This window comes from Sceloporus occidentalis, unplaced genomic scaffold (genome assembly GCF_023333645.1).
Source record: "Sceloporus occidentalis isolate IW3139 unplaced genomic scaffold, rSceOcc1.0.p SCAF_2, whole genome shotgun sequence".
Taxonomy (NCBI): domain Eukaryota; kingdom Metazoa; phylum Chordata; class Lepidosauria; order Squamata; family Phrynosomatidae; genus Sceloporus; species Sceloporus occidentalis.
Genome location: NW_028316982.1, coordinates 179593775 through 179615629, shown reverse-complemented (window position 1 = coordinate 179615629; position 21855 = coordinate 179593775). Strand labels below are relative to the sequence as shown.

Here is a 21855-nt window from a genome sequence, read left to right as displayed (position 1 = left end):
TTCAGAGAAAACAATAACACACAACTTCCCCATTCCCTGCCTTGTCAGACTTAAGAATGCCTGCCTTGTCAGACTTAAGAAATATGGTTTATTCACTGTTTCACTCATTCCTTCTCCCGTAGGATTGTTCTAATGAAGACTGGCCATAAGTACACAGTATAGGTTTTCTCAAGTACTAACCTTTTCAACTGGGAGTATAAATAGGAAGTTAAACGAGTTGCTTCCTCCAACTGCATGAATAAACAATTCTTTTTCTCTTGTAACAGTAATCTGTAAGAATAAAATCATATTCTTGCTTTACAGAAACAAGCACTATATGAAATAATCAGCAGGCTAGAGTAAATCTCTTTGTAGTGATATGGGCTCTTCCTACCAGGAGAACTTGCCAGCATGACCAGAAGAGGGACACACAATTCTAAAGGACATGAAAGATTATTTTAAAAGGTAAGATTTCTACGCTTCATAGTTTATCTCACCGTATCACCTCTGTTTACCTCAGTTTACAGTTTATCATCCCAATCCTGTAGCATTTAACAGTACAATCAATAAAGTTCTCAAACCTTTCAGCAGCACCATGAGAAGAAGTGGCCCGGGCTTGCTGGATCTCATTCTCCAAGCGTCGTTTTTCTTCTTCTAAACGTTCAATGTCTTCTGGCGGTCTCTGCTGTTGACTTATCAACTGCAGTTCCTGTAAGAGGGCTTCCTTCTCTTTGATGAGCTGAAGATGGTCCCTGTCCGCCTCCACCATTCCTGGCCAAGATTCATGCTCCTGAAGAGCCAACTGCTGCTGAATACTGAAAACCCTTAATTAGAAAGAATCACAAAGAATGAATTAATGAAATAAAGAGGAAAAATGAAATGAAAATTTCTACTAAGATGTAAATATTTAGTAGTGACAGTACTTGAAATGTATTTGTAATAAGCTAGATAAAAAAATTCATGCACTATTATCTATTATAAACAGCTGGAAAAACCAGAAAGAACCTGCAAAATGCAGTTCAATATACTTAGCTTTTCCAATGTCATAGAAAAGGATTGCAAAACATAATATATACAATATAGAAAAATATACAATAATATAAAGCTATAAACATCTACAAAATGACAAACAATGCCATAAAATCATAGGACAAAACATAAAATCAAGAATACAATTAAATGCTTTAGTGAACAAAAACAATTTTTAACTGTACAGCAAAAGGCATATAAGAATAAATGTCCCAAAAGAAACTTCTGAAGAGGCTGTTTCATTAAATGGGAGTACAAAAGAGTCTCTGCTACTCATACTAGCAGATTTCATTTAACAGAAATGGTGAATAAACAGAAAATTATATCTATGTATATCATGAGTAGAACAAAAAAAAATCATAATAAGCCATTTACTAAAGATACACTGGAGTGCAGCCAATGTATGTAATCTGCAGCTATTCCATCTCAATAAATGAATATTCCTGAAACCTAAAGTTTTTCAGCAATATTTAAATACAGTCTTATGTAGAACATGTTACTGTAACAAAGTTAGAATAAAACCAACTGTATGAAACAAATTATGGCAGGCAGATTGCCATTACTATGATATGGTCTCAGATAGATTAGATATAAATGCTTCCTCTCTCCCTCCTTCTGTGTTTTACTACTTCGGATGTACCAAAACGTGATTCTCAATAACAAGGATTTGATCCAAAAGCACTCCCAGAGTACACACCTAAGTAATGTACAAAAAGTCTTATACTGTACATAATGACTGGTCCCAATCAGAAAAGACAGCAATTGCGATCGTTTGTTGGTTTCATTCCTAACTGGCCTACCTATAAGAGCTACAAAAACAAATGTTGCATCTGTAACAGGCCCTTTTATCTTTTAATATTGCCATGTTTATGAAAATACTTCTTGATTTTCTAAAAATGTTACAGATAGTTTATTTTCTACATGTTGAACAGGGAAAGCAAACAAACAGAAGTTCAGTAATGAATTTGAATCTGCCATTTAAGAAAACAATCCTCATGAGTTCCATTCAAAAATGTGTGAATATTATCTATGAACTTGTGCTAACATGATGCAGGAGAGAGAACTCTCATGATCCAAAGATTTGACTTAAATTTCCAGCTACATCCCAAAATGGAAAGTGAACCACATTTAGATTTTCATCCAACTTGAGAATGAACAAAAGTGATGTCTGGTTTCAAGAAGGTCATCTCAGTTAAACACAGTAGAGCTTTCTTAAAAGCAATAGCTGTGGTAGTAATAAGTACTCATTTATTTGTTTAGCACTTATCTCCCAGGTAAGCACAATACAGAAGACACACACTGATAGAATAGCTTACAATGTAATACAGATAATAAAATTGATCCCTATCATTTTGAGAAAGAGTCTCCTGATATTTCAGATTCCTTTGAGTTGTTTACAGTCAAGTACAATAAATCAATAATGCATGAATTCATAACAAGTTCCCTAAAGCAGGCACAGTCAAGTTTACATTTTATTAAGAATCTACTAAGCTCCAATGGTTACATATTTACTTTGCTGTCTTGCTACACTGGCTAAACAAGAATTATTGCTCAAATCTTTTAATGTGCTACACTACTTTAATTTTGTCAACTGTAGATTTAAACCAAACACAGCACATTCCTACACCCACACTGATCAACTGCACTAGATATTTCATGAGCAAAGTGAAGCTGAACACAGAAATATTTTGTGGAGACAAAAGCCCTACAGAAATGCCAGCATGCTAAAGGGAAGGAATGCATGACAAATGAAGAATGCAACCACAGAGATAAATGGAAGAAGCAAATGTGTTTTTCACTTTTAAGTTTTTCAAATTTTACTATTACTGTACTATATATTTAATGCACAATTAACAGGTTTTCAGAGCAAGAGCACATAATGAAACCATATTTAAGGGAAACTACTTCAGAATGAAAACAATACATTTATAAATCACAGATAATAGTAGTACATTAAGGAATGGTCTAGCTTACAAAATATATGAATTCTAGTGATAATTTTGAAAGCATGCCTACGATAAATTTTCTTGAGCCTTTATACTTATATTCCATCTTTTTATGAACTTCCTCTTCCAGATTACTGATCAAATCCATACCCATTCCAGCAAAAGGTAATCTCAGACCATTCCCTGGGTCTTATCATATTCTACTTTGTCATAACACAAGAAAAAAGCACAGCACTTTTTATGGTTTAAGAACCACAGTAACATGAGCCTAAGAGCCACTAAATCAAATGTTATGTCCACAGTTATGAAACTCTTAATAATTCAATGGGTCTATTCTAGATGGGACTAGCAAATGATTTATCCCATTTCCCCCCTCTGGCAACCTACCACTCCATTCAATGAGTTTGAAATTATCAATAGTAATTGAGATCAGGACTCAATTGCCCTCTCGGCTATCACCTGATGAATCCAATACGTCAGGCAGAAGGGGTGAATGACAATGGCACACAATTGATAACTAATATTTTATTTTTGAAGTTGAAATTCTGTTGGTGCTTTATGCCAACATAATGGTCCATAATGCTGGCTAAGGCTCAAAGCAGACAAGCCAAATACAGTGGCTTTCAAGCACTTTGGGGGCATGGTGTTTAAACTATGCATGCCCCCGAAGTGGCCACAAGCCACTCTGAGGCCACCTAAGGCCGCCAGGATTTAATCTGCTCCTGCTGGTGGCCCATTTGGGACCATGGCAACAGCCTGCTTCAGGAGCAGGCTGTGTGGTTGCTGTGGTCCCAGAGCAATCATAGCTGGAAATCATTCCTTCTGGGTCATCTGCTCCAGCCCATAGTGAACTTTTTCTAAGAACATACAGCAGCAGTGTGAGGGCAGTAGAGAAAGCCATCACATTTGGCAGAAAAAGTTGCCCTCTCTCTCTTGACAGCTTTGCCTCCCACCCCTTCACTCCTCATTACCAGTACACCCTCAACTATTTTAATCCTGCCTCAAGTGCTTCATTATACCAGGCGACAGGATCTCAGCCTCAGTTTGCAAGTCCTGTCCCCTTAGTAAGCACGCAGTTCTTTACTTTCCAGACAAGCAGTTAGCCAGTTTTGGCTCCATCTTTTAGAGGTTATCAAATAGTGTTCTCTCACAAAGCTCTTTAGATGGAGGTAAAGCCACTTGATGTTTACTGTGTAAATTTGGGTTAGCTTGCTTAATGATTGGCGCTGATTTTAATATATTAAAAACCAAAGAAAGTTGCTTGATATAGATTATAACAGTCTTCTCTAAACTATTTCCTTCCAGATGTGTTAGCCTGCAACACTTATCCCCATTTGGGATGGCCAATGAACTCTATCACATCTGAAGGGCATCAGATCTGAGAAACGTGGCTTATTACATATTTACAATGAAAGGCACACTTGACATATATATACTGATTAAAACTTGTATCACATAATTACTGGTTCTGACACAGACTGGTTATCAGTAGTTAACATTAGACCTAAGTGTACCTACCTCTTTTTGGCCTCTTCATATTGCCAACTCAATTTTATTTTGTCAGCATGTCGAGTTTTATCATCAAATCCAAGCTTTTGTAAACCAAGAAAAATGAAACAATTAAGACTACATTAGAAAAACAGTAACAATGTGGAAGTGGTAAGAGATCTAATTTATGTTTGAAATAACATTTTGATGTAGTCCAAAACTATTGATACATTTAATCAGTTGATTCAAGACACTCTGGCCAAATCCAATTTAATGTAAGTGGAGTGAAAATCCCCACTAGTTACACTAAATTATACTTGGGCAAACAACTGTGCTGGTTGCAGAACTAGCTGTACAGTTGCTTGTGAAACAAAATATATCCTTAGCATATACAGCTTTTGCTAATGCTTATGCTTAACCAAAGATCTTGCATTTATGCTAAAAATGGAAGGAAAGGGATATGAACTTTTGAAATATGAAGCTATTTGCTGCTAGTGATACTTTCTTTTTAAAAATTACAAGTTTACAGCCAATTCACATTTCTTTCTCATTTCAATGAAATAAATAACAAGACATATAAATAATGTATTTATCTTTAAATATTTTTGTTTAATATATTAGGGCGCTTCTGTAGTAATGACTAGTCCCTTCAAATAATTAATCTCTTGAACATTACCATGAATGAAACTTCTACCAGAACAAAAAGTTTAAAAAGGATAGTCTTTCTCAAATAAAAAATAAGAAAAGGCAGTGGTAGTCTTTGCTTAAGGCAGACTAAAACTGTTTTTAAAATAAAGGTCCACTGTTTAGTTATACAATTTGTTCTTAATGCATACCATATTGGAGAAAGCTGTCCACTCCTGCAACAAAGAAAAAAAGATAAACAGAAAATATACTATGAAACAAATACAGAAAAATGGTAGTTTACATATATTTTGAGGACTGAAAAAAACTAGATGAAAAATGTTTCAGCTAGTGCAAATTTCCATCACCAAAGTAAATTCCAATTTACTACCCAACCAAGAGAATTTCAGAAACTGAGTAGGGCACGGAGGAGATGTATTGGGAATTTTAAGATGAAAAACATTCTGAACATGCACTGAGATTATAAACGTTTTAAAATGTCAGTCCAGATTTAAAACTAAACTATTTTTTCATCAAAACTAACAAATTTAGGCTGTGATACTGGGTGTACATGCTTGGAAATAAAATTCCACTGAGGAAATAACTAAGTACAGTCTTTTTATATATATATATATATATATATATATAGAGAGAGAGAGAGAGAGAGAGAGAGAGAGAGAGAGAGACAGAAACGGTTAACAGTCCATTCATTCAGAAGTATAAAAACCAAGAGTACAGTGGCTATGGAGTGAATAATGTACTAAGGTAAAAAAAACCTTTTATATATTTTGATGTCTGAGCTGACTATAATTTAAAATAGGTCACAATATTTCCATGACAGTAGACTGAGTAGTCACCATATTCTCATCTTACATACATATGTTATCTTCCTTATTCTCTTCTTATGTTGTTGTTCTGTGCCTCCAAGTCATTTTTGACTTAAGGTGACTCTATGACCTTATCATAGGATTTTCTCAGCAAGTTTCTTCAGGGAGAATTTGCCATTGCCATGCTTCTTGAGCTGAGAGAGTGTGACTTGCCCAAGGTGGGTTTTTCTGCTCAAGCAGGGAATATCCAGAGTTGTAGTCCAATACTCAAACCACTACACTATGTAGCTCTTCTCATGCACATGCATTATCTGTATAATTGCTATAACCACTTTCAAGCCATTTAAGGAACATGGGGGGCGGGGGCGGGAATTACCTGCCTGGTGAGGCAGTAATTTACTCCTTATTCACCAAGGAAAATTCAAAGCTAACTTATGCACTTGTTGTTTGAATTCTAAACCTGCCCACTAAGAAACTAAATTAAGACACTCCCTTAAAAATATTAGAAGGGGGGAATTTTTTCATAGATCATATGTTTCCATTCTATTCCATTCCAAAAGTCATCCTTCTAGGCCGGTTTCTCTGTCATAAATGAAGGTCAAGACAAAATACATTTTTGGGTAGTACACTGAACAAACATTTTGTGAACTGGAAACACAGAGGTAGCTGCGTTGATCTTAAAATAAATTCCAAAGTCCATATTATGGTAACACCTTTATTAAAATGTACAAAAAACTTGGTGGTAGCTTTTGAAACCAAATTTTTTTCTTCAGGCAAAGATGTTTTTAAGACATACAGAAGGAGGGGAAAATGATGAAGTTGTGATTCCAATATTGCCCATTCTCACTCCACTCTCCATGTTTCTTTGTATCCTCCTATATCACCTTGGTCATACAGATGGCATCTACTTTTTAAGCTTCTAAAAAGGTCAGGCCTTGTGAATACCTGAACAGATCATGAAGGAATACCAGGAATCTCCAGGTAGGGTAGAAAATAATTCTCTCTAAAACCCTAGAAATCTGCAACTATTCAGCAATGATAATAATGGGCTTCATGAACCAATGTTCTGACTCAGGATAAGTAAGGACCCAAACAGATAGATCAAAATAAAGCTGCTTCGGGTCACTTTGGAGGTATGCTGTTTCAATCATGCATGCATCCTAAGAGGCCTGAAGCCACACCAAAGTAACACTCCAGTCCTAAGGACTGGAGCACAGTTTTGGCGCAGCTTCTGGCCTCTTAAGATGCATGTGCCATTTAAATAGCATACCTCCAAAGTGATCTGAAGCAACTTTATTTTGGCCTGTCTGTTCGGGCCCTAACTTCTTATGTTCCACTTCAGGTTTTATCTTTTTTTAATTCATGGCTTCGGGAAATCAAGTCAAACAGTTTTACCGGACAATAAAGCAGGCATGAATGGTACAGTTTAGAATGGAACCATATGATCAACATCTCTAATTATATTAGCTTTATTCAAAACTTTCAACACCATTATTCTGCTTGAAGAAATGATCGAAGGGTCTCTTATCCATCCCTATGTATTATGTCCTCTTTCAAACTGAATTTTAAGAATGTATTTAAACTGTGTCATCATGCAATACAACAAAAGCTGCCTCTTTTTAATAGCAAACATATTGTCCTAAAATATACACATACCTCTCCAATGATGTCAGTCTGAGAACAAGCATCAGAGTGTTGTTGAGATAAACTAGAGTTACTGAGCAAGCTAGAATTACGCTGAAGATCCTGCTGAGATTCTGTGATACAGAAACTATTTCGGAATCCATCTGTCAGTTTGACCAGACTCTTTAAAAAAGAGAGAGGGGTGGGTGAGTGGGAAAAAAACATATGAAAAAATCTATTTATTGTCCCATAATTATTTATTTAAATAGTGGAATCTCTTAATAGCCCAAAGATTCATCTTACATTGTGACAAGATAATCAGAGAGAATGAAATCACTGTTTCCACAGAAAGCTTGAGTTTATTTAGGCAAAAATAAATTTATATGTAATGCACACAGCAACTGGAAAATATTACAAAATGCATTTAGTCTAGACAGATTTAAAAAATAACTCCGGTACAAAAAAAAAAAGTTCCCAAGACTATATACATAAAGATATACTGACTGACAAAATTAAAGCTAAGGAGCACAAAGACTATGCTGGAAATATCTTTAAAGCTCACATTACTATGCGTAACTCAGACCTTAGTGGGAGACAACTGTCATCCAGTAATGGCAGCTAGAATGGTAGATAGCAATGTTCTACAAACCCCTCAGCAGATGAGTTGAAGACCCAACAAACTCTTTCAATATTTCCTGGAGCCCCATAAACTCCATCAGTTTCACTGGTTGGTTCATCAACACAGATCTCCACCTCTAGGAACATACATACCAAAGCTAAACTAAAAGTGACGGTTAACTTACAAAAGACATAAAGCTAACTTCCTAATTTCTGTTGTTGCAAAAATATTATATACTCAGCCTGAACTTAATTATGTTTTTATTGCCAAGTATCATTATCTCAATTACTACATCCAGTTGAGTGTTCCATGCAGGGTGAAAGCTCATAGGCCATTTTGGATATCTTTTATTTACAGAATTCTGCATTACACAGCGGTGGCAGGCAGCAGCAAACCTTCAAAATAGTCTACAAACTTTGGAGATTGTCATACTACACTCTTAAAACACTGCTAATCCACTTTAACTGCTATGGCTGCCTCCTGTTACATTCTGGGACTTGTAGTTTAAGGAGGGGCATTTAGAATATTCAGCCAGAGAGCTCTTATGCCTCACAAAACTACAAAATCCAAAATGCAATAGGATGCAGTCAGCACAGTTAAAGTGGATTAGCAGCATTTTAAGCGTGTAGTGCGATAATCTACTTCCACATTTTATAGAAAAATGTGGTGTCAATAAATAAGAGGCAGAAACTGCTTAATTTCCTAAAATCCAAACTTTGTAACACCTAACAGTTGGTTTTACAGTTGTTTTAGACTTCAGTTTCCAGAATTCCTGACTGTTGGCCAAGTTAGTTAGCGCTTCTGGGAGCTGAAATCTAAAACACCTAGAGGACCAATGTTTGGGAATCACTGCTCTAAAAGGCTGAGGGGGGTATTCTGAAGAGTGAGGATTGGGTTTGGAGAAATGTGTGCAACAAGGTTTTTCCTTTCCTCCCTCCCTCCCTGGAATACCTCATCCTGTATATAAAGTGCTCAGGTTTGGTTAGGCCTGACGAATTTGAACCTTATAGAGCTTAAAGGACACAGAAAGCTGCTGTATACTATGTCAGACTATTTGTTCATCTTGCCATGTACTGTCTGTTCTGACTGGACACAGTGCTACAAGGCAGAGACTGTTCACATCACCAACTACTTGATTCTTTGGCAGCACAGCAAGTGAAGACCTTCAGAAGACCTTCAAAGTAGATGGGAAAAGGCGGGGGGGAAGGGAATGACCTCTTTTTTATTTTCTTATCCTGAAAATCATGAGACACAGAAAATTGTCCCAAGTAGGTTGGGTGTGGAATAGGGGTGGGGTGGGGGGCTGTAATCTGTGTAAGGTATCTGTGTTGTAAAGCAGAGAACTTCCCCAATGGGCAACTAAGTCCCATTAGTTTTACAAAAGTCCCAAACTAACTAGTTTGTTGATATAGATTAACATGCTTGTTTTGAGATTCTTCTTATGTGGGGCACATGACTATGGACAACTGTAATAATATGTGTCTGCACTTCAGAATCTGCCACTATGGATCAAACCTTGTTGGAGGACTACTGCAGGAAAGCATCATAAAGAGGAGCATTTGAGTGTCAGTTCTCACTCCAGCTATAACAACTGGATGTGTATCATTTTCTTTTAAATAGCTAAGTTGCTTACTATTTATGACCAAGAAGATTATATTATTTCTCATGCTCATTTTAAGCAAACTATCAGGAACAGTAAATGAGAGGTTGCACTCCAGTTTCTTTTTCAGTTATGTTATGAAACCTTGTCATACCAAACAGAACAAGCAATTCATGTATGATTTTTCATTCCACAGGTGACATCACTGCAACACTAGTACAAAATAGTTGGTAAATTATTCCCACACAATGTAAGATTAAATCTTTAGCAAAATTGCTCACATAATTCTTATTAATTTCTTACAGTTCTTTTTTTTAATCATTTTTTTTTCATTTCATTATAACAATACTGTATTAACAATTTCATTAAAACAATATAATATTGACTACATGAATAACTCTAAATTTTTAAGCAGGCCACAAAGTGGCAAAATTCAAATTCTTCCTTCAAAATCACACAGAAAAAATGACAATATTGTTCTATTTATGACATCACTTTAACCACCATACTTTATTTAGACCAGACTAGCCCTTCCTGCCCTGTCTGAAACATCTCTCATCTATATCCCCCTCAATTGGACATCAAATTTAACAACAGTTAAGTTTTCCAAAACCTACTCAGGAATGAGTCATGGCCATCTACTCTAAGACAATTAACTGCAGTGGGAATATCTAAATTACAGGGTAGCTGTTTCACTTTTCTGGGGAAATATTGTCCACTTTACTATACTTAACATTCTGAGTTTACATAACTTTCACTCTTTTTTTCCTCCTAAACCCCAATGCTTTGAAGTTCATTCAACAATCAACTAATAGGTGTGAATAGGTTTCCCAAATCTGTACAATGCAGAAAAACGCAGATAACTCATGAACTATAAAATAGCATATGAATAGGTGAATGTTATGTAATTAAAACTACTCTTTTCTTCAACATGATTAGACTATAATATACCGTATATACTCATGTATAAATCGAGGGCAGTTTTTGGATCCAAAATCATCGATTTTGATATGACCCATGGATAAGTCGACGGTCAAACACTGGAGGATGTTACAAAAGATCTAAAGGGGGAAACAAAGCACCACTTCCCTCCTTATATCTCCCTCTCTGGACCTCTCCCAAGCATCAGTCTCAGAAGCATCCAGAAGCATCTCCAAAGCTCATGGCTTGCGAAAAGGACATACCCCACTGTCTCTCTCGTCATCACCTCCAGGACTCCCAAGGCTCATAGCTTGCAAAAAAAAGAGGGCAGACCTCTCTCTCTCTCTCTCTCTCTGCCTTTCACCCCCAGGACTCCCAAGGCTCATAGCTTGCAAAAAGGAGGACAGACCTTTCTCTCTCTCCACCCTTCATCCCAGGACTCCCAAGGCTCATAGCTTGCAAAAAAGAGGACAGACCTTTCTCTCTCTCTGCCTTTTACCCCCAGGATTTCCAGGCAAAACGGGGTACAAGCCAGGGCATACTCTCTGTGTGTTTGTGTCCCTTGCCTCAGCAGCAGCTTGTTAGCTCTGGCTGCATGGGAAAGCTGAGGGAAAATAAAGACACACACACACACACACACACACACACACACACACACACACACAGAGGGAGAGAGGAGAGTGTGTGTCAGGGCTTCAAACAGGGAGCCATTATAAGGCTACAGAGGAAGGTGGGCACTTCCTTCTTTCAGGAAATGTATAAACATTAACTCATTGCCCCATATATAAGTCTACCCATGATTTTGGAGTCCATTTTGGGGCATAAATTTTTCGACGTATAGTTGATTATATAACAGTAAGTCAATCTGTTGTTGTTGTTATTAACAGATAACAAGAGAGGGTCAGAAACCTGGTTTCCAGTAACCACCGCAAAAGATCTGTCTGAAAGGTAAGATTTAAACCAGTTTAAACTGAGTCCACAAAACCCAGGTCTTTTTCTGCTTTCTCTCCTGTCCCACTAAATACAATGGCCCAGTAAAATGGTGTCCCTTATATAAAATGGAAAATCAAGGTTTGCTATTTGGAATTTATACTTTTTGGGAATATTTTCAAGCAGTGGATGCTTGAATTTGTCGATAAAAAAAATAAATCTGTGGATAAGGAAGGCTGACTGTATTATCTTCATGAGATAGGAAATGAGATGACAGCACTCCATGGCTCAAGGCCCTGGCTCATGATGTTATTTACCACTGCACCAGTCCTCTTCTGAACTGCAGGAGAAAATAAGTATCCCTCCACAGTATTCTGCCAATATCCAAATGCAACAAAGTACTGAAGAGAAAATATTCTGTGGAGAAAAACATGTTGTCTTCCTGTGCAAAAAACCTGTTTTTCTCTGCAGAATAATTTCTCCGCAACATTTCAGCATGTCAAATATCAGAAGAAAATTATGCAAACATTTCACCGGTCTATCATTCTTTTCTGACTGTTAGAAAACTTGTTTTTTGGTCCGAGAACAAATAATTATGTACTGTATGTTCTTCTCATCCCTAGTATTAGGTCAGAGTTGCTTACCTGCATTAGGTCTTGCCTCTCTCTTTCACCCATACATATAGCCTTTCTGATGCTTCGAAGCTCATTCATTATCGCTTGGGCTTCATCCAGTTTATAATTCATGTGAGCATTTGACATCTTACGGTCAATCCTTTTATATAAACATAAACCAAAAAGCTATTTCAGGTTAAGAAATATTCAGTCTCAAATAAATCTTGATCCTTAAGCTCAGATGTATGGAATCTATTGTTGATGCAATTAACTGGGGCCCAAAGTGGCTCTGGCGAGTGGCAGTTGGGGAAATAGTGGGCAAAGCCATCCTTCTTGCATTCTACAACCCACTTCCCCTTGGTTTATCCCTCCTTGACTCCTTGAATGATTTTTGGCCAACAACGGTAGGTATCTGTCAAGCAACAGACTTTTCAACCCTGCTCTAGATAAAGAAGGGAGCCATGGATGGAAAAACAGAAGCCAGTTTATCCTTCTAAGCTGAATGATGGCCAATGAGGTCAAAAGTTGATTTATGAAAATTAAGCTATAATCATACCAAGACAAAACTATAACTTGAGTTAATACCACACCCATGATAAAATTCTCAGAAGAAATGTAACTATTATTTGCAGCATTTGGGGTAAGGCACAAAAATTAGCACACTAGTGGCTGATACGCTAACTCTGTTTGTATCTACACTACACTACCAAGAATGAAGCAGTACTCTGATTGTCCTGCAACATTTCAACTCACTCTTGTAGTGTCTCTACTCCTTTCTCTTTGTACTGTAGTTCTTGCTTCATCTGTGTCAATTCTCGCTTTAATCTGGAAAGCTTGAGACAGAAATAAAGGTGTTTTTTTAAAAAAAAAATGCATGAACACACTTAACTCCTGCAATTAATTATCCATACTTTCTTTAAATTACAATTTGGTTCCTAGGTTGTGGTACAGAGCTTCCCAGTTTTCATGTGAGGCTTCCCAGTTTCATGTTGGGTTTAGCTCTCCAATGTGAAAAATTTTATATTTAGAAACTGACCAGAGGAAAGTGGAAATACAAATTATGCATCTGATTGCATACACACATTGAAAGAGCGTAATTAAAACTATATCATGATTTTCTGTCCAGTGACCCCCTTCTATCCTACCAAAGTAGATAGTAGATTTTTTTTGTAATAAAATTAGTTGTGAAAACACAAGTGTATCTTAAAAATGACAGGCATCATGTGCTTTCTATTCCAATATTTACCAATCATTTTATGAAGAGAAATTACTACTGGGATTCTAACTTTCCCTGTGACCCCTGTGCCAGACTCTTCCAGTAGTCAGTCACTTCTAAATACCTATTCCTTCCTATAGAACCACTACTATATTTATTTCTTGTAAAAGACTGGATTGCATAGAAACATAAAAATAGCATTGCCTTTCACACCAAGATTTAGTAATATGTTCACATTTTAAGATTTACTAGAGGAAATGCACCTATTTCTCACAGTACATTCCTCTCACAGTGTTTAAACAAGAGGACATAGTGACTGTATTAGGTTTGGGGGTTTTGCCCCACACAAACACAGCTGCACATTATGTTGTGTGTATGTGTGTGTGTTTTGATGTTAAGCCACAGAGAAAGAGCTAACCTCAATAGGGAGCACATGTTTTAAAAGCAAAGATCCCAGGTTCAGTTGCTACCATATCCAGGTAGAACTGGGGATCTCTGCCTAGAAGGAAATGTCAGAAGTCCACGCTCAAATTATTTTTTAAATGTTTGTTTTATTTATTTTTAGGATTGCATTATTTTTCTGCAAGATATAAAAAAGAATAAAATCAAATGATCAGATACAAAATCTGTGCAAGTATCAGAGATGCCAATATTACTGTGCCAGTTTTCAGTCAATATTCTTAATTAGTTGTATCAACAAGTAGACATTTAGTTTTAAGTATAAAAAAGGTTTACTCACTCTGTCACGTCGGCTTGCTATTTCTGCTTTAATCTGACATGGATCATATTTGGTATTAGTTGAAAATCCCGAAAATGCTGAACAAATGAAAAATGTCATGATGTTCAAAATAAATTCTGAATCTTGCTTAGTTTTTCCACAGGAATCTCTTATTCAGACAAAGCTAAGGTAGCATAATAGAATCACATTGCTCACGCATCACAACAGTTTTATAATCCCTCTTATAATCAAGATTTTAAAATATTTTATAATCTAGACACGGGGGGAAATCTCCATGCTTAGGACAAATTTTCATTTAGTTTTGACCCTAGCTTGTACACATTTCAGATGTGTATACTTTAGTTTTAATACCACTATCATCACAGATTTCATAAGTAGTGAGAGATTATGATATACCTCTTAGGAGATACACACACACACACACACACACGCATGCATGCTTAGCAAATGTGACAGTTTGTAGCCTTCATAACCCTGAGTCTGTTATATTTGACAATTTCTTCATCAAGATGCCTAAAATGTACTTACTTGGAGATTAGCGAACAATTTAGAGTAAGAAAGAGCCTTAGAAAAATATTTTACAAAAGTAAAGAAATATTAACCATTTTTCAAAAAACAAAAATGTAGACTTATTTGTCTCTGTAAGTGATCCAACCAGTATATTAGCACCAGTCCTATTCACAGCTAAAAGACAAATTCTCTGCAAGTAGAAGACAAATTTAAGCAATACTGATGGAGGAAATACAATGGGAATTGTAGAATTAAAGAACAGTTCATAACAGAGAAGCCCTAAATTCAGAAATCTTGATATCCTATAAGTACTCTCAAAGTATTTCACAAAGCACAGGAAATAACCTTTTGGATAAGTGGCTTAGTAGTATAAGATGGAACATAAGATATTTCTTGCAATTTACCTGCACTTTTATCATGTGAGTGCATTTTCACAAAGCAGTTTTACCACATGGAAATTAAGGGACAAAGTACTATAACTCTTTTGTGATATGTCTTATAAACAGACATGTGAATGGATCCTGAACTGATATGAAAACAGCCTCACCTAAACTATATCTAATAAAATACACTGAGACATTCCTGCATTATTTTTTTAAGAGCCTGAGAAATTTTCATTGGCAAGGCATTCAATTTAGGGCAAGTAAAGAAGGATTACATGTTCCTGTAACATAAATGGAGTAAATTAGGTACAAAGTCCATTTAATTATATTCTGGATTGAACAGATTATGCTTGTTCCTATAGCTGAATATTTTTATTATTGGATGAACTATTACTAGTTACTACTCTTGGAACTACTATCGGTAAGTAAGATATGCATATCTATTTTCATAGCACACTCTGGGTAGGAAGCTGGAACAATAAGGTTGTTTCATAAGTGTATTTGGTGTGATATACCAATGAGAAAAGAAAAGACTGTATCTACCGAAGAAAGGATCCATGGGCAAAAATAATATATAAGAAAATGAAGAATAGTAACTTTTTAGCAAGATTTCCAAAGTACAAAAATCTAAATATGAGAACATGTCTACAAATAAGTCTCATGAAAGTTGTGATCCTATGCACAATTAATGAACTCTTTTGATCTCAGAGGTACTTATATATGAAAAATATGCATACCTCAAACACAATTTAAGAATGGATTCTGAAATTCTATCATGAAGAAAAAACACTCTCTATACAGTAGTGGCATTTTGAAAAAGAGTTAAAATAAACCAGGATTTATATCTCTGACATGGATATATTTTAAGCAAAAGCCGAAGGATTATTCCGTTTAAGGCTTCTGCAGTCTGTAATGAAAGTCTCTAAGCTCAAGAGGAACTGCAACACAGCCCAATCAAATTAAGGAAAGACAGACCTTGGTTCTTTCATATTTCTGCCAAATAAATAAAGAAGTGTCCTTGTTCAAGACAACCTTCAATAGCTAGTTTTAGAGACCTACTGGCAGTTTTGAAAACTATGGAAAAACATTTTATAAAAACAGAATGACTCATATTGTAAAGCATTAATTATAACTAAACTGTTTTTCCTGATTCTATTTCTGACATGTTTGGTGCCATTTACATCTCACAAGAGAAGGAATGCAACTTTCTTAGAAAAATTGCAGCAGCAACACAGGACACAAGCATGAAGGAGCCAGAGGGAACAGAAATGCTGTAAGACTGTTCGTATACATGTTTTCAACATTCCACATATTAACACTTGTATATTTCTCAATAGTGCAAAGAATCAGCAGCTGCTTTAAGCCTTTTTAATTCAAACTATATTCTGAACGATATAGACAGTTCAGCTGCTTCACATGTGCAAGATTTCCCCCTTTTGCCTTCACCTAGCAGGAAAACAATCATACTCTGCATTGCACACACAAATATGATGGGATTCTCTAGTGCTCTGGGGCTTGCATTCTTGACCTTTCAGATTTAGCACAAAATATTATTTTGTTAGTGTGTGCATGCCTTCAAGTCACCTGTCAACCTGAATTTCATAGGAGGTATTTTAGGCAAGGAATACTCAGAGGTGGTTTTGCCAGTTCCTTCCTCTGAAATATAGCCTACAGCACTTGGTATCCCATCCAAGTACAGCATGCCCGCCCCAACCATTGACTTCAATGGCCATGTGTGCACACAGTCCCGGCAGAATGGCTGTGCGTGGGCATGCACCCATTCAACACCAAGGAACTTGTGGGTTTTGCCATTCGGGGGGGGGGGGGGGGGGAGGGGTAGGGACAGATAAGAATGGTCCACTGTACTAACTAGGGTTGACCCGGCTTAGCAGCCAAGATCACGGGATCTACTATTTTTAGGGATTTAGGCCTTTAAATCGCAATTTTAACCTTCAGTTTTACTTCGTTATCAGAAACCCTGTGACTCCCACACACAAACCAATCCTTGTAATCTATGTGCAGAACGAGTGAGTTAGTTGCATGTACAGTTGGCCCTTCACATTCGCTGACTTGGCATTCACAAATTTGGTTATTTGCGATCAGAGGGGACAGGGAAGCCCCAACATCAGCCCCTCCCACCTCCTCCTCTGATGTCTGGAACAGCTTCCCAGAGCTGTCCCAGGCATCAGACAAGGTGGGCAGGACTCGCACGCGGGCTCCTCTGGTCCCTCCCATGCCTGGGAAAGCTGACTACAGCTGTCCCAGGCATTGGATGAGAAGGTGGGCAGGAGTCCTGTTTCCCTAACCCCTGCAAATGAGGAGGGCTGACGTTCCCACTGAATCACTATAGCTCAGCTGTAGAACATGTACTCTATATCCAACTTACTATTATGTAAATATCATATTGTTCTGAATTCCAAAGAATTAAAAAGCAAGCTTTCTTTTATGTGAGATTGTGTTTTAATCAAGCTTTCACTTCAAGTTAATATATATAGAATGGGAAATGATGTAGAACGCTTGTAAGAGAGATAGTGCTTTAAATAAACACAACAGAAACAAAGTCTCAGATTCCAACCCAGTACAATATGCATACAATCCTTTAAAGAAATGACAGTCCCAACAATATATTGGTTTGTGGGAAAGGAAGAAAAAAAAAATCAAGATCCTCCACTCTTCCTATCAATGAAATTTGAGGTTTTGTTTTGTTTTAAAGAGTGGGGGGGGGGGGGGGAGTCTGCAACCCAGTTGCAAAGCCCTGGGGAGAAATCAGGGTGGACAACTAAGATGCTACAGGGATCGTGTGCATGTGCTATGAATAAACAAGTAGAAGCGTGCACTATTTGGAGAGGAAAAGTAAAACTTACAGCTAGCATAAGAACGACTGTCATCCTCACACATTTTATGCAGCTGCTGATATTCTTCTTGTGCTAGCTCAAAACGTTGCTGCTTAATTTGGTAAATTTCCTTTTTGGCATTAAGTGCTTCCTGGGCAACAATTAAATATTCTTTTAGCATGCGCTCCTGTTCTCTTCTCCATTGCTCTCTTGGGTCTTCAATTTGTGTGAGTTCTGTTGAGAAAAAGTGTTCAAATACAATAAGTGGTGAAATAAGCAGCCATATTTTTTTTAAAAAAAAGAAAAAGACATGCCACATTAACTATATCAATTTCCGGTCAAAAATATAAAAGAAATAAACTAACTTAATCTAAATGCAATTGACTGTAAAATATGAATTCTAAACTCAGAGCAGCACAACTGTTTGCTTTTCAGCAAATGGGACAGTGTGAACACAACTATGCCCTAGCCTAGCATTGTAAGTTTAGATGTGCTAGTGTAACTGATTTCATATGACAATTTTTATCATATAGATTTTTTTTAATCATATGGACATTTTTCCCAGTTACTCTTAACTTTGCACCTGAACAAGCCAGGAACATAAATAACACTTTAAAACTACCTTGTTCTGATAAGCCATAGCTAAAACTAGCCATAATTTGTCAAAGGTCGAACACAGCAAGAGACTGTGTACTTAGCTGACCACTCAAGTGGACAGGTCTGATCTCATCATGGCCAAACAACGTGGGAAAGGAGAAGTGCACAAGTCTAAGACTTGTTCACTTAGCACTAAGTTATGCTTTAGTTTTACATGCTGACTCAGCCATTGACATGTCAATACAATCCAGAGGCCATCATCACTGAAAGCTACTTCAAGTTTACGTGGCAGCCTGCCCACACTTGTGTTTTACAGTGTATGTATACCTCAATAAGTATATGAAGATGAAAAAAAATCTCTCCAAATACAGAAGTGGCAAACAGAGAGTACCTCTTTTGGTGCATGCTAATTCCTTGTTCCAAGATCTGAAATGAAGAAGATCCTTCTCTCTGGCTGTGTGTCTGTCTCTCCGTCTCTCTCTCACACACACACCTCTATCTCTGCAGCGGGCACTTTTTATAGCCCAGCTGCAATTCCAGAATGCACTAAAACTGGACTCAAAGGCGCGTTCCACACGTAGCAAAAGTACGTGCTCGGCACGTACAAAATGGCGGTGCCCATGCTACATGGGTGCCGCCATTGTGACGTCACGACTGCGCTACCTCCAAACAGACCGGCGCAGAAGTGACGTCCTGGCGCCGTGCGAGGGCGCCTGGGGCGCCCTTTCCGCGGTGCCAGAAGGAGCTCTGTTTCGGAGCTCCTTCCAGCTTTGCATCGCTGGGTGCAGCCTTTAGACGTCTGCACCAGCGACACAAATCAGAAAGGGGCCAAGTGGCCCCTTTCTTTTTGTCCCCACCACCGTTGGGTGTCCTTGGGACATGAAGCCCCAAGGACACCCCTTTCCAGGCCGCGGGGAAGCAGCCTTTTGCCGCTTCCCCGCGGCCTGGAAAGCGGCGGATCAGGGCCTCGGAGGCTGCCGCAGTGGCAGCTGAGGCCTCGATCCGGCAGGGAATGGGGTGGGAACAGATCACCCCAAAGGGGCAGTCTGTAAACCGCAAAAGTACCCCAAGTGAAAGATACAGTAAGGTAAAGAAAACAGTTCCACATACTACCATGCACATTTTGTTCTCCATACAGAAAATGTGAGCACACATGAACAAACCAAACATAGCAACCTCCAGTTTGTCTGATTTACCTCAAAATGGCATTTTACATCTGAGTTCCACACATCAACTAAACATGACACAGACATTTTGTGTGAGTAGCTCAAACATATGATTCTTACAAAAAGCAGCCATGGCACCTTCTAGTTTGGATCATGATTGCACTGCAGAAGGAGTCTACACTACTTCCTATAACGTTTCCCCAGTTAAAATCCCCCTCTTAGATCTATTTTCCTCCTTCACATAGGAGGGGGTAAAACACCTCAACTGCCTTCCTCCCTAATTCCAACTAGGGCCCTCTGCTTGTGTGTTTTGGAAAAATAAAGGATGATGGAATGTCCAGTCCAAGGCTCCCACATCAAAGCTAATTTGACCCTTACACTGACTCCAACTAGTAATTTTTAAAATATATATTTCAATTCAGTTTTCTAATTTTTATTTGAAAGGGGTACAAACTGCCTTTCTGCAGAATTTCCATAATAAATTAAAAGAAAACATAACATGTTAAAAGATTGTAAGATACATTTTTAAAAAAACTCTAGGAAATTAAAATATTGCCAGTGAGAATGTAAAGAATGTTGGAGCCAGGCTGGTCAGTCACTGGGAGAAGGGGTCAACCCACACTGGAGAGATTCTCGCCTGGATGCCAAGCCCTTTGAGAGTTAATGCAGGCAGCAATGCAAGAGTGCCTTTTCAGACATCCATCCAGAAGTAGGCTACTGCCACACTGCAGAATTAATGCAGTTTGATACTGCTTTAACTAAGATAGCTGAATGCTATGCAACTCTGACATTTGTAGTTTGTTGTGGCACCAGCATGCTCTGACAGTAAAAGCTAAATAGCTTGCAAAACTGCAAATCCCAAAATACCTTAGTATTGAGCCATGACAGTTAAAGGGGTATCCAACTGCATTAATAATGTAGATGCAAAATTAGTGTTTTTTTCTGTTTACCACTGCCTTATCTCAATGGCAAGGGCTCCAGGATCACAATGCATATGGTATCGGCTGGAATCAGAGCTCGTGTTCCTTTAGGTTACTGTATCCAAATCCATTTAGCTATGAAAGCAATAATCTCTCTTGTCATTTCTTTGACAACCAGTTAAGTGCTCTGCAAGTCAACACGCTGGAAGCTGAAATTTAAACTGACTGAATTCTCCAAACCATTCTTGAACGCAGTACTATGTTAAATACACCAATCAATACCTAAGCATTAATAAAGAATGGATAAATGTGATCAATCTAACTCTGATCAGGACAGGACACAGGAGACATACCGTAAACTGATGAAAGGCCTAAAGCTGATGAAAGGACTCCTCTGAAAAGCTGCTTGGATGACCACCTTCAACAATGAATCCACCTTCGACAAAGTATCCTCAGACTATGGATTTGATCTTTTACGGGGAATGCAATAGGTTGAACATAATCTCTTTTAGTAGATGAGCCCACTTATCCAGAGAACTTTCATGTTGTTGGGATTGAGTTTTAGCTTACTGGCCTTAACCATCCAATTACTGATTTCATGCACTGATTCTGCCATTCCACTGCCTTATCTGAATCCAATTAAAAAGAGAGCTGTGGTTGGCTGCTGTCCACATACTCATGGCCCTGCCCTTCAAACCTCTCAGTGCCCCCTCCCAGTGGTTTCATGTCAATGCTAAAGAACATGGGAAACAAGCCATCACCACAGAATACTAAACACCACCTCCTGGAAACAGTACTCTGCGTAGATGAAGTGCTGTTCATTTACAATTTTAACCCAACAACAAAACCTGCTGAGAAATCCAAGAAAATTACCCTATATACTCGACTATAAGTTGACCTCATGTACATATAAGTTGAGGGCAGGTTTGGGGCCAAAATTATGGATTTTGAAATGACCCTCAGATAAGTCAAGGGACTTAAAACTTAGGGACATGTTACAAAGGATGTAAAAGATGAAGCAAAGGAAAATGATGCCAAAGAACTTATAAAATTCTGGCAGGCGTAACTGTTTGTGCTCACCCTAAAGGCTGGATGAATGAAAGAATAGAGAGGGTTGGTGCTTCTTTCAGGTGCTCTCAGGAAGGACAAAGCATTTGCCTTTTGCCTCTCTACTCAGAGAAAGGAGGTTATGAGTTAAAGTACAGGACTTACAGTGGCCCATGGATAAGTAGAACCATGTTTTTTGGGTTAATTTTTTGACCAAAATTTCTAGACTTATACATGACTATA

At 37.8% G+C, this 21855-nt stretch overlaps 1 protein-coding gene across 1 annotated transcript in view; it reads right to left on the bottom strand.

Moving 5' to 3' along the window:
- The window catches only part of WWC3 (WWC family member 3), an 81959-nt gene that overhangs the window by 31134 nt on the left and 28970 nt on the right, over positions 1 to 21855 (bottom strand). Inside the window, exons 3-11 of the mRNA XM_089511594.1 lie at positions 17913 to 18116; positions 14156 to 14232; positions 12954 to 13033; positions 12231 to 12360; positions 7550 to 7699; positions 5279 to 5302; positions 4473 to 4546; positions 561 to 803; positions 181 to 270 (exon numbers count right to left, since the gene is read on the bottom strand). Of these exons, the coding sequence (XP_089367720.1) occupies positions 181 to 270; positions 561 to 803; positions 4473 to 4546; positions 5279 to 5302; positions 7550 to 7699; positions 12231 to 12360; positions 12954 to 13033; positions 14156 to 14232; positions 17913 to 18116 (1072 nt within the window). The remainder of the gene's footprint in view (positions 1 to 180; positions 271 to 560; positions 804 to 4472; positions 4547 to 5278; positions 5303 to 7549; positions 7700 to 12230; positions 12361 to 12953; positions 13034 to 14155; positions 14233 to 17912; positions 18117 to 21855) is intronic.